Source organism: Zeugodacus cucurbitae, chromosome 5, assembly GCF_028554725.1.
Source record: "Zeugodacus cucurbitae isolate PBARC_wt_2022May chromosome 5, idZeuCucr1.2, whole genome shotgun sequence".
NCBI lineage: Eukaryota > Metazoa > Arthropoda > Insecta > Diptera > Tephritidae > Zeugodacus > Zeugodacus cucurbitae.
In genome coordinates, this window is record NC_071670.1 from 918,384 (window position 1) to 932,857 (window position 14,474).

General features: G+C 36.4%; 1 protein-coding gene across 1 annotated transcript; it reads left to right on the plus strand.

Annotated features, from left to right (window-relative positions):
• The first annotated feature begins 515 nt into the window (after positions 1–515).
• On the plus strand, positions 516–10,579 carry LOC105212683 (uncharacterized). Its single transcript, XM_011184827.2, has 5 exons — positions 516–1,408; positions 7,361–7,571; positions 8,661–9,200; positions 9,259–9,373; positions 9,438–10,579. The coding sequence occupies exons 1-5, from the start codon at positions 1,154–1,156 to the stop codon at positions 10,078–10,080; spliced, it is 1,764 nt and encodes a 587-aa protein (XP_011183129.1). The 5' UTR covers positions 516–1,153; the 3' UTR covers positions 10,081–10,579.
• The last annotated feature ends 3,895 nt before the right edge of the window (positions 10,580–14,474 follow it).

Here is a 14,474-nt window from a genome sequence, read left to right on the forward strand (position 1 = left end):
AAAATGCAATTTTAATGATTTTTATTTATTTATTGTATATTTTTGAAGCACGTGAGCTTTCATCTTGCATGTCGAAGCTTTCACAAAGCTTTCACGCTGCATAAAATAAGTTTTTTGCACAAATAATAATAATTTTTTCTATACAATTCTCCATTGGATTTCATAACATCTGTAATCACTTCTCTACATAATCTCAGCCCTCATTAGTCACGTGCGCACGGCGGCATTGCATGCATTTAATAGTCACTTGTAAACAACATGCTAAACGAACTAGAAGATTACAAGGAAAAAAATGCTTATAACAAATAATGAAATAAATAAATATATTTCTAAAATCAAAAAGCCGCCATTAAATAATTTTTGTTTTCAATTTAATTACAGATTTGATAAGACCGACGGACCTGCGGCTACCTGCGTCACATACTTTTTCATTGCGAATGCGCCTGCAACACACGAAACGGTCAAGCGAACAGCAACAGTAAATTTGGACTTTGCACGACGTATCTACAATTTATTTACTGAAAACACAATTTACGAAAATAAATTTTTTGAAAAATTTGATAAAAATTGAAGTCGCTGAACCGGTTCATTGCAAAGCGCACAGGCGAGATAAAGCGAAAGCAAAAACAAAAAATAAACAAATCGTAAAATACATTATTGCAAGCGTCGTCAAAACAACAACATATGTATATATCGCTCAATCTCTTAAATGTGCAGAGGCGGTGACGCGTATACGGTAGCCGCAACTACAACAACGACAACAATATCAACAGCGACATATGTATCTCTCTACAAAAAGCCCACAAAGTGACAAGCGCTTCACACAACCGGCAGTCGCATAGTAGCGCCGCGACACCCAAAGATTGCAGACGCGTTTTGCTCTAGAGTCAGCCAACAGCGAACAAATTAAAAGTGTTACAGGCGTTGAAGAGAATAGACGTCCAGTGTTCAGCTTAACAAAACCAATAAGAAAAAATTGTGTGTGTTCCAACATTAACAGTAAAATAATTGTGAAGTAATCTCAAGTTTACAAAAAGTGCACGGATCCATATTTATTAGCGCTCCCCAAAGGACCCACTGTGACTATATAAATTTAAAAACAAAATTATTTGAGTGTTTTTTGTGTGCTTGCAATTCAAATATTTGTGTTAAAATGCTGCGCCATTTGATGCGTTCCGTGATCTTCGCACAGCCCGTGCAGTCATCCGCGGTGGTCGTTTCAGTCGGCGCGCGCCAGTTGAGCACGGCCGCCACCAGACAGCCGACGCAACAGGATAAACTTGTGTTTTACAGCGAGGAGGAAGGCTACATCAGGCTGTCGCCGTTCGATCCCATCGAACCGGTCAATTTGACGGTGGACAAATATGTGTGGCGCGATTTCAAGAAGTTCGAAAAGGACACAGCGACGGTGAGTTGAAACAATCGCACTGAAATTAAATAAAAATAACATTTTTTTTTTAAATTTATTTGAAAACTGACAGTTGACATGTGACAGTTGTCAAATGACAGCTGACAACTGACAAAAATTTGATAATTGCTTTCTGACAACTAGAATCTAACTTGCATTTTTCAACAGTCACTTTTCAAATGACATATAAAATTTGAGAGTTGGCAACTGTCACTTATTTGACAGTTACTCTCTGACGTCAATATATCATCCAAATTTTAATATGGAAGCTCTTTTGAATTGGACACATGAAGACCTTAACATTTTTAGCTAATTCTACAACATATTTTAATAAATTCTAAAGAATATGTTAACACCCTGTATTTATTTACACTCTTTTTACTTGCTTGATTAAACAAAATATAAATTTCTTAAGTCTTTGCAAATTAATTATAACTACATACATATATACATTCGTTATAAAGAGTGCATTGTACTTACACATTTATACATTCATTAATGTCTGTACCTATTGATAAGCAAAGACACAATCACGATTATTATACATTACAGTTATAAATCGTTTTGTTGTCTTTTTGCACTTTTGATAAATTTTTTTTATATTTTAATTAATTCAAAAGTTGTTGTTTAAACACCCGACCTTTGTACGAGCAAACCCCTTGAGAGAATTTTAACGCTACGCTGATAAGATTATAAAAATAGCGCAACTACCTCGTAAAAAAAGCAACAAGCTAATGTTATAAATTAAAAATGAAAACAAAGAATTTGAAGCATTAGTGGTTTATTTGCATTATGAGGGCGATAGTAATGATATTTAGGCCAAATAGGCAGAAAATACCATAAACAAGTAAGGAAGGGCTAAGTTCGGGTGTAACCGAACATTTTATACTCTCGCAATTTATTTATTTAACTTTATTTATATTATATAATACACAATTTGACCCACATATTCGTCATATATATTGTATAAAGTCCATTGAAAGTTGGAAACCATTATATTAGGTTAGAAGCACCGAGGTCCTCGTGTTCGATATAAGGGGCCTTAAAAACCTATGGTCCGATATCGGCGATTTTTAGAATGGGGCTGTCACACTATTAACATAGTATTTTTGCAAAGTTCTGCACCGATATCTTCACTAGTACTTACTTTATGTATTGTAAAGTAAACGATTCAGATTGTCTTCAAAGTTCTGGTATATAGGAAGTAGGCGTGGTTGTGAAGCGATTTGGCCTATTTTCACAACATATCAGTGGGGTGTAAGGAAACTATTACAAACCAAGTTTCATTGAAATCGGTCGAGTAGTTCCTGAGATATGGTTTTTGACCCATAAGTGGGCGACGCCACGCCCATTTTCCATTTTGTAAAAAAATCTGAATGCAGCTTTCATCTGCCATTTCTTATGTGAAATTTAGTGTTTCTGACGTTTTTTGTTACTGAGTTAACCCACTTTTAGTAATTTTCCACCTAACTTTTGTATGGGAGGTGGGCGTGGTTATGATCCGATTTCTTTCATTTTTGGACTGTATTAGGAAGTGGCTAAAAAAAACGACTGCAGAAAGTTTGGTTTATATAGCTCTATTGGTTTGCGAGATATATACAAAAAACTTAGTAGGGGCGGGGCCACGCCCACTTACACAAAAAAATTACATCCAAATATGCCCCTTAATAGTACGATCCTTCATACCAAATTTTATTTCCATAGCTTTATTTATGGCTTAGTTATGGAACTTTACTTGTTTTCGGTTTTCGCCATTTTGTGGGCGTGGCAGTGGTCCGATTTTGCTGATTTTCGAAAGCAACCTTCCTATGGTGCCAAGAAATAAGTGTGCCAAGTTTCATCAAGATATCTTAATTTTTACTCAAGTTACAGCTTGCACAGACGGACGGACGGACAGACAGACATTCGGATTTGAACTCCACTCTTCACCCTGATCACTTTAGTATATATAACCCTATATCTAACTCGTTTAGTTTTGGGTGTTACAAACAACCGTTATGTGAACAAAACTATATTACTCTCTTTAGCAACATTTGTTGCGAGAGTATAAAAAGTAGCATGAGAGATTTTTTTAAAATAAAAATATAGCATGCGATAAAACATAACAACATTCAGGCAAGTTGGATTTTTTGCATGTTCAATAACAAAGAACGTATAATATATATATAAATAACATATATAATATTATGAATTGCCAATTGTTTTCTTTATTATTTCTTAATATTTGTATCTTTAATTTCATGCAAATGCCAGTGCAATAGAATTGGATTGAAATCACGTATTTTGTTGCAAACAAATGCACGTACATTTTTTCCTTTATTTTAGTTAGATTTTCTTATTGTTGTTGTTAATAATTTATATCGCCAAAATAACAATAACAACACAAGCACAAGTCATAAATGCCAACAAAGTGCAATTTGTGCCAATCTTACTGCGATTTTTACATATTTATTTATGTACATACAAACATACCTACATACATATGTCTTAGTCATATTTGAATGTGGAGCCTTGCGCATTCAATTGACGCGACTTGTGCCCATAATTGAAAAGTTTCACCAGCATTTCAATTTAACGAATGCACAATGTGATTTTTGAACTTTTTACACACATATTTATTTATATTTAAGCACGTACAACAATGTCTGGTGTGCTGTGGGAGCTAAAAAATCAGAAATGTGAATAAGCAAATCGAGTATGGCAGCTTGGAGATTCGTACAAGGGAACCTTCTCCTTATAAGCAATCTTATTTGATCTAAGCAGTTCTAAGAGGAAGACTAAGTGTGTCGTTTAACTCATAAAGTGGTTCTGGTTTACTAACGCTTGAAGGTCTGTGGTATCTATATTTAGAAGCTCGCGGTATCACAAAGGACTGGCCTTTAACCTAACCCCATCTTACCTCATCTGATAAAGTGATTGGTCTTTGAGCACCTACAATTAGTTGTCAATTCTAATAGATATCACCCTCGATCCAAAGTAGATCCGTTTTCAACGAGTTTTTAGACCCATTACCCTCCCATAAGAAAGAAAGGCATTTCCGCCTAAGCTTCTTGCTTACACTTCTACGCACACTTACGCTCTTTTCTTGCTCTCCACTTCGCTCTGAAGACACCCAGCAAAGTTCTCTCACTGCAACACTTAACGGCACTATGCGGTGTTTTTTTGCTGAGAACTCAAGCAATTGACGATAATTGGAGGCCCGTGCGTATATAAACATATTTAAATATAAATAAATTTGTTCACGATAGCGACGTGTTCCACAGATACGAATGCAGCGCTCGCGAGTTCAATGAATTCGCACCAATCACGCATTGCTTGTTTGTTTTAATTATCCGCTTGTTTACGTTTTTTTTTCGCTTTGCTTGTGGTCCAAGTGTTTTGTTTTCATTTAAATGGGTTATAAATTTTATTGTTTTACTTTTACTTTTTCTATTAAACTTTTCTTGGTGACATAACTAACGAAATTGTCAACTAGATTTTGTGTGCTTGGAGTTTTGACTTACAATTACAACACTTGGGAACCGAAAGAACAGGTACCCATTGGATACTTTGTGATTGTTCGTCGGGATTGTGCTGGCTTTGACTATAACAAAGTTCCATTTGCTTTATGTTATCTTTCTCTGGATAGTTACAAATATAGCTTGATAGCTAAAAAATCCTGTAAGATCTAACTTGTTCTCCAACTCTTTTTAGAAACAAGATCTAAAGAAAGCGCTCTATACCTCAAATTGGAAGTCTTCTAGTATAAGATAAGATACCTATTTGTTACTTTGTTATACTTCTGTGCTTCTCAAAGCTAACAAATCTTATAAATATCCTAACTAATCCCACCACTAACAATCAGCTCGTCAACTGCCAGTGCAAACGTCTGCTTGTTAATCTCACAACATTTTGTTTTCTTCGTTTTCTTCATTCAACATTTTATGATGTTCTTATTTACTGTTTGATAGTGAGACAAAAGAATTCGGCACGTCATGCGCTGACACGCCCCCACCGCTGTAGACAAAAACCATTTATTATATTTAGCATTCATTTATTTGATTTTAGCCTCGCTGCAGATCTCTTTTATTTATAGATTCTTCAAAATTTATGTTTGTTTTCATATGTATGTATGTATTTCATAATATCAAAATTAATAGATCACTTTATTTGTTGGCCCCATTTCACTTGTTGACACTCGCCTGCTCGCGCTCTCCCTATCCCATTCAACCAATCGCACTCTCTGCGGCGTGTCGCTATCTCTCACCGTCTCAATGCCACTGCGCGAGCACTGCCATTATCATCGCTGTAATTGCTCGCCCCCATCTTCGTGTGTGATCATGATAAATTTAGCCAATCTAGACTTTGCACATTGAACCACTGAACTTCGGACTGAAATCAGAAAGAGCACACACACTCAGATACACACCAAAAATCAAATCATTTATGGAAATCACACAGAAGCAGCGCAGATTTTGTATTTTTTATGTTTGTTTGCCTTTTCTATTATTGTTGTCATTTATTTTGTTTACGCAAAAGCAAATTTGCTAAATTTTTACAAAAACAAAAGTTAATTATACATTCGATGTATAAAAATAAAATAATATAAAATTGAAGAATGAAGAATGAAGAAGCCCTACTGATTTTGTGTTTTGTTTTGTTTACATTTCTCTCATAAAAGCTTTTTTTTTTAAGATTTACACTACGATAAGCAAAAGCGCTCTGTTCCCGGTCATAAGATTGGTGTTTGTTGTCAGGAATGTCTTCCATCGTCCACTCCGAAAATCTTCGTTCCTCAGTTTTGATGTTCTATTGAATGATCTGTCTAGAGTAGACTCCTAGGGATTCGAAAAATTCTATAACAAATGTTGACAGGAGACAGGTAGGCTCTTCATAATGTTATATTGGTGCCAGACCAGCTTGGTTGTTCTACATATGACAAGCAAATTCCACATGTTAGGCGCACTATAATGACTCCGTCCTCCGATTCATCAGAAGATGATCCAGTTTGTACAAGTTCATCAACTCTCTCGTTTCCTTTTATGTTTCTGTAATACAGTTAGAGATAATGTTGAAGTTTAAAATGTTCGTAAATTTATCTTAGACCTCTGAAGGTTCCTCAGAGTTACTTGGATAACTCTGAATTTACTATTCCGCTTGGAATTACTTGGAAAGTCAAGTAAACGAAAGGAGTGAGAGCGATATTTGATTGTTGGAAACCGGAAATAGTCTTACTTCACGAGAGAGCAAATTTGTAACCACTTGAGAATAAAATAGGTTGTGATAATAAATGACCCAGAATTCAAACTTTGGATCATTGTGTCCCCAACACGTTAGTTGTAACTAATAATTAATCTAATTAATATATTTACCGCTGTTTTATGTAACGGTTTTAGTATCACTTTACATTGACCCTTCACCACTTTATGGTGCCTGTATGTACGTGTGGACCCCATTATCGCCATTTGTTTGAGCAAAGCGATATAGCGGTTCAAAGGCATCGCACAGCTCAGCTCGCGCTAATCGCACAATAACAACAACAAGAAAAGCACACTGAAATCAGTTGAAAAGCAAATAAATAGTAATGGGAACGCTGGAGCTCATTATAAAATACTTTGTATGTATAATAATTAGTTTAGATTTAAAATAAATGCACTTGATCATTATGAAAAAAAGTGCTTACGAAGCATCAGTGCCGTCAACCCATCCGGTGATAGCATTTTTCATTGTTATGTGTGACTGATAATTGCATTTTGCACTTTTGCGCATAAAAAGCAGCATTTGAATTAACACTCTCACCATGTGTGGTTTGTACTAGGTAGGGTACAATTTAACTAGTTACTGAACTACTTACTAGAGGACTATATGTGAAACCTTACTCCAATCTTCGAAAGACTTCTAATAGAAATAGTTTTAACTTGTTCTTATGCTAAGAAATCCATTCACAAAACTTTTTCATATTTTTATTATCAGGTTTGCATCGTCAGCGGTCGCCAATATACTTACGCCCAGTTGCGCGACAACAGCGCCGCCTTTGCCGTACGTCTGCAGACGAAATTCAAACTTGGCTGCGGTGACATCATCGCAATTTGCCTGCCAAACTTGCCGGAGTATCCGATTGCCACATTGGGCGCCATCGAAGCGGGTCTAACGGTGACCACGGTGAATCCGATCTACACAGCAGGTGAGTGGCAGAGAAAGAGACTAAGTTTGTATCAATTAAGTGACAAAATAAGCTATGAGCGAACTCGATCCTTTTGATAAATCATTAAAAAGTGAGATCCCACCTTAATAGAACTGCAACTGGTACTTTAGAAGCCATTTTGTGGCAGTATTATCGGAGACTCCTATGGATATTACCAGCAGAGATAGACCCGAACACAAAGTCGCTAACAAAAATAAAGCAATCGAGGGATCAAAGACCATATTATGGTTAAGAGATGTTGGATAAACTGTAATTGAATAAGAGTATAAGAACCCCGGTACAGATCACCCACGTAAGAGAGTAGAATAATCTCCATATAATTTTTCTTTCTTTCTCTCTTTTTCTCTTTCTATCTGTAAAGACAAGAAAGACAGGTGCTCTAGTACGATATTTGTATCTTAACCTCCTGAACTATTCAGTTTGTGAATCAGAAAGTTATATATAGATGGAAATTACCTTTTCTGTTTTTATTTACCAATCAATCATTGACGAAATTCTTTGTTTTGCCTGTCTCTGCTCGCAGACTTCGCAATGACTTGTCAAAATTCAATGAAAACGCAATAAAATATATTTATAATGCACTTAGGAGATAAGCCGCGCACTGGGCTCACAACATCTACCATGAATGAGGGTAAAATTCCGTGTTCTTTATTGCCCTTGCATTTGAACGAGACAGCGACGAGTATCAAATACGCAAACACTCAAAGGTGTCATTCTCCTTTCTAATGGATGTTCAAGGCCACAAGAAATGGATAAGACTTTTGAATTTTATTAGGTACATTACTCAATGAAAAGTAGGTTATTAATATAGCTCAAATCGTCTTATGGATTGCTAAGATTACTTTCAAGACTTACCTTTATATAAAGTTCGCTCTTGACCTTGTTCATCCAACGAATGCTTTAGAACCAGTGTTACACTATATTTCGTCTCTAGAGACGGCGTTGCTACGAAAGGTAGCTGTGAAGACTGTAAATAATTATGAACGAACGCAGACTGTCATTCCATAAAGTTGTTTCAGTATTTGTACATTTCACTGACTTTTCTATGTGGTCCCTTTCTCTTTTCAGAGGAAATTTGCCGCCAACTGAAGCTAAGCGATAGCAAGTTTGTTGTGACCACTACTCTCGGCTATGGCGTCATCAAAGAAGCCTGCGAGTTGGCACAAAAGAATCTACCCATCGCCGTCATACGTTCTCAACCGAACGAGAAGCTGCCCGCCGGTGCCATAGACTTCTTCGAACTAATTAGTCCACGAGGTGTGGACTACTCGCAGTTGAAGGACTACAACCTCGATCCCGAGAGCGTGGCATTCCTGCCTTTCTCCTCCGGTACCACCGGATTTCCGAAAGCCGTGATGCTCTCACACAACAACATGACGGTTAATGGTGAGCAGATGGAAATCCCCTTCGGTTTCAGACAATCCGGCAGACAGGAGGTCTTGCCCGCCGTTTTGCCATTCTTCCACATTTACGGCCTGAATATCGTTATGCTGTCGAAGCTATCGGTTGGCGCTAAGTTAGTCACACTGCCACAATTCCGTCCGGACGATCTAGTAAAAGCCTTGAGTGAGCACAAGTCTACGATGGTGAACGTCGTACCGCCGATGGGTAGGTCTATAGCAACGTAGTTGCCACGATATCTTCTCATTCATCTCATTTCTTACAGCACTCTTTATGACCAATTACCCGAAGTTGACGCAAGATATGGTGTCCAATCTGAAGTATGTGTTCATCGGCGCAGCGCCAACAGCCGAAAGCGACATACAGCGTTTCCTCAAGAAGTGAGTAACCCACGCGTTTATTTATTATTCATATTACAAGAACGTCTTTTCATTCTGTGCGCAGGTTCCCGCAGACGACCTTCGTGCAGGGCTTCGGCATGACCGAAACATCACCGCTCGTGCTGCTGGTGCCGCCGAAAAATGTTCGGCTGGCCTCCACCGGTGCGCCCGTCTCGAGCACCGAAGCTAAAATCATTGCCATCGCCTCGGAATGCCACAAGGGCTTGGGACCCAACACCACCGGCGAGATTTGCGTACGAGGCCCACAGATTATGAAGGGATATCTGAACAACGACGAAGCCAATGCGGACATCTTCCTACCAAACGGTTGGCTGCGCACCGGCGACGTTGGTCACTACGACGAAGACGGCTACTTCTACATCACCGACCGCATCAAAGAGCTCATTAAAGTGAAGGGCTTCCAAGTGCCACCGGCCGAATTGGAGGGTATACTCCGTGAACACCCGAAGATCCTTGAGGCTGCGGTCATTCCGCGTCCTGACGAAGTGGCCGGCGAACTGCCACGCGCCGTTGTTGTGCTGCGCGAGGGCACGAAAGCCACAGAGGAGGAGATCTACAACTATGTGGCCGAGCGCGTGGCTGAGTATAAGAGACTGGACGGTGGTATTGTGTTCACCAATGAAATACCCAAGAGCTTGACGGGGAAAATATTGCGCAAACAAGTGCGTGAAGCCTACACCAGCTAGATGACGGTTTTGGCTGAGTTTGGGAAAAGTGGATTATTTTTTAGAGATGTAATTTTATTTGGACAAACTGTTAGGGACACTTCGGTAGTGGAATGTTTGCGCAAAGCCGACAATGGGGTTGCGCAAACTGTCGCTAAACGGAAAGTTGATAGTGATCTGTTGCATTTCATAGTTTATAAGTTCCGTTAGTATAGCTGTAGTTCTACAAACACATTCAGCTTCAGCTGAGAATTGGCTTCCAAGGACGAACAGGTTCAAAAGAAACGCGGATAATTAAGCACTAAAGTGTTTCTGTTGTATGTATGTCTCGGTGTTTTGTTGTAAGCAAATTATTTTTATTTATTTTATTAAGTCTCAGACAACTGTACAAGAACTGTTATAGTTCTGAATTTATAATATTATTGACGACTAACTAAACTAGTGTGTATTAGTGGAAAAGTGTTGAACTTATGCAAAATTTTGGAATAGTATTAAAGCCCTTTTCATACAAAAGCGAAAAGAGAGTTTAAGTTGAATGTTGAGAACCGTTAAAGTAAGTATACCAACCATAGTTCGCCGCAAATCGCCTATTTCAGCAAGTTAGAAAAGCTTAAAGCTTATTAGCACCAGACACATTTCATCTCAAGACTCGAACCACTCTTGCAGCCTACAGTGGCAACTCAACTGCTGCGTGTAACCGTTAAAGCTTAATACACTCAAAGCCACAACCATTAAAGAGCTTTTTTAAATAATTGTGTTAAAATTTTTAAACTCGACTTCAAACTTTCGCGTGTACTTTCTTCTTTGTGGTTAAAATTGAGCTGCTGAAATTTCCTTTCATATGACACCAAAATCATCAAAATCGGTTCAGATATACCGGAGTTATTACCATTCAAAGTGTTGATGCCATTTGTAGAGGAATTCTCATCCCCTGATTTCCTGACCTTTGGATGTGCATAAAACCGTTAATTAAGAGGGAATACGCTACTATTTTTGGCTCTTAATTTAATTTGGATATCTATTTATGCGAAACAAGTTAGAAAGTGTGTGTACTTTAGCAAATTCTATAAGAAATATCGATTTCAAAAACCTTCTAAACAATTTTTCATTTCAAATTTTCGCACATTTGCATTCCTAAAATATAACATTGTATATATGCAAGTGGTGTAGAATTCTCCGAGCTACTCGAAAATATAAACTTTTTTACTAACTTCCGGGCTTGATCAAATTTTATTGTCAAAAAACACGATTTTTACACTCAAACTGTCGCAAATAAGTGTTAATAATTAATATATTTGAAGAGTTAGAATTCTACAAAGCAGCTCAGAAGATGCGCAATTTCTCGAAGAATAAGTTAGCAAAAAAAATTTCATCAAAATTTGCATTAAAACCGATGTTTTGCACAATTTTCACTTTGCAACTGAAATGACACACGTATGTATGTAGGCCATTGCAAAAACATTAATTTTTTTCAGAAATTTTGCCCTCGTGCATATGCTACACTTTTCACTTGCGCCACACACTGCCACACCATTGAGTGCACACTGGGGTGTGGTTAAACCTTAATAACTTTTGAACGGTGGCATCTAGGCGGATTTGGTAAAAAGTGGGTGGAAGGGGAACACTTGGACTATAAGTTGGGAAGAGGTGTGAAAATTCCCTTTCATATAACACCAAAATCATCAAAATCGGTTCAGATTCAAAGGAGTTATTACCATTCAAAGTCTTGGTACTGTCCAATGCTCTGCTCTGCTCACCTGGGCAGCGCAGCGCGATTTGTGTGATTTTTCAAATGTGCCAAATTGGCGATTTCTACTAGGCGCCCAGAAATCAGAAATGAGCAGTAGGTGGAAAAAATTCCTAGTACATGTAAATATGTATGCTGGCTGGCGAATATATATGTGCGTACGTATGTAAATATATGACCGGGGATATATATGTGCGTACGTATGTATGTGGCCGGGGATATATATGTGCATATATCTTGTTCAGCCACCTGACAACGGAAGCCATCTGGGTGGCGGAAGCATCCGGGGCGGAAGTGACCAAACCGGAACCGGAAATACACTTGGCACCAACTTGAACCGGAAGTCGACCACCGGAACCGGAAACCGGACCAACTTCCGTTTCCGGTAGTCGACTTCCGGTTTAAGTTGGTGGCTGGTCAATTTCCGGTTCCGGTTTGGTCACTTCCGTCCCGGATGTTTCCGCCACCCAGATGGCTTCCGTTGTCAGGTGGCTGAACAAGATATATGCACATATATATCCCCGGCCACATACATACGTACGCACATATATATCCCCGGTCATATACATACGTACGCACATATATATCCCCGGTCATATACATACGTACGCACATATATATTCGCCAGCCAGCATACATATTTACATGTACTAGGAATTTTTTCCACCTACTGCTCATGTCTGATTTCTGGGCGCTTAGTAGAAATCGCCAATTTGGAACATTTGAAAAATCACACAAATCGCGCTGCGCTGCCCAGGTGAGCAGAGCAGAGCATTGGACAGTACCAAGACTTTGAATGGTAATAACTCCTTTGAATCTAATCCGATTTTGATGATTTTGGTGTTATATGAAAGGGAATTTTCACACCTCTTCCCAACTTATAGTCCAAGTGTTCCTCTTCAACCCACTTTTTACCAAATCCGCCTAGATGCCACCGTTCAGAAGTTATTAAGGTTTAAGCACACCATAGTGTGCACTCATTGGTGTGGCAGTGTGTGGCGCAAGTGAAAAGTGTAGCATATGCACGAGGGCAAAATTTCTGAAAAAATTAATGTTTTTGCAATGGCCTACATACATTCATGTGTCATTTCAGTTGCAAAGTGAAAATTGCGCAAAACAGCGGTTTTAATGCGAATTTTGATGAAATTTTTTTTGCTAACGTATTCTTCGGGAAATTGCGCATCTTCTGAGATACTTTGTAGAATTCTAACTCTTCAAATATATTAATTATTAACCCTTATTTGCGACAGTTTGAGTGTAAAAATCGTGTTTTTTGACAATAAAATTTGATCAAGCCCAGAAGTTAGTAAAAACGTTTATATTTTCGAGTAGCTGGAAGAATTCTACACCACTTACGTATATACAATGTTATATTTAAGGAATGCAAATTGGCGATAATTGGAAATGAAATTTTTTTAGAAGGTATTTGAATGCAATTTTTTTTATAAAAATTGCAAAGTTAGTCAAGTTTTGTTTTTTGTTTTGTGTTAAGAAAGGTACAAATTTAACGATAGAAGCAAAAAGTACCAAAATCGAAGCTGTATTAATGCTTTTATGCGCTACGAAAAGTGCGGAAAAAATGGAAAATGCCCTCAAATAATACTTACTTACTTACTTACTTTAATAAATTTACACGCAGTTCTTATGATTTTTTTTTCAATTTTTGTATTTTAAATTTCTTTAATATAATTACATGATTTATTTATTTAAATGTTAAATAATAATAATAATAATAATAATATTCTTCTCCTTTATTTTTACCATTATCTTTAGTACATTTCTGGGTTTGTTGCTATTGTTTTTATTTTTTAGTGTTTTTGTTTTTGTTTTTATTTAATTTTTTTATTTTACTTTCGACTTGTTTTCATTACATGCTAAACTATTAGTTTTTTATGCTTCTATTTTTTATTTTTATTATTTTATTTTTAATTTTATGTTTTTGTTTTGTTGTTGTTTTACGTACTCATTTCACGTGTGTTTTGTGTTTAACGCTGATGTTTCAACAACATTTAGTATTCGCTCGTGTTTACGATTTACATAAGAATTTAACATACATACATACATTTTCATATTAGACTATATAATTTTTGTTGTTTTTTTTTGCTTTATTTTTTAATTAAATTTTTTTTTTAATTTTTCTATCTTTTTTTGTTTGTTTAACATATCTGCACGCACACTTTCATATGGTTTCAGCTTAAATAATATTTTTTTCTTTTATAGGCGGTAATTTTGCTGCATGGAATGTGTGTGTTATTGTTGTTGGCCGCAAAAATTAGAATTTTAATGGAAATCATTCAAAAATAAAATATTAAAAACAAAAAATATTAGAAAATATTTACAAATAAAATTAAAAAATATAAGAAAAAAATAAAAAATAATAAAATATTTAAAAAAGTATTAAAATAGAACAAAATTTTTTAATAGCGAAAAAAATTAATTTTCAATTTTAAATATTTTAAAAAAATACTTAAAAAAGTATTAAAATAGAAAAAAAATTTAAAAGCGAAATAAAAAAAATTTAAAATACTTAAAAAAGTATTAAAATAGAAAAAAAAATTTAAAATCGAAATAAAATTAGTCTTAAATTTTAAATATTTTTAAAAAATATATTTAAAGCAAAATGTTAAAAAAATATTAGAAAAAAAATATTTAAAAAAAATAATAAAAA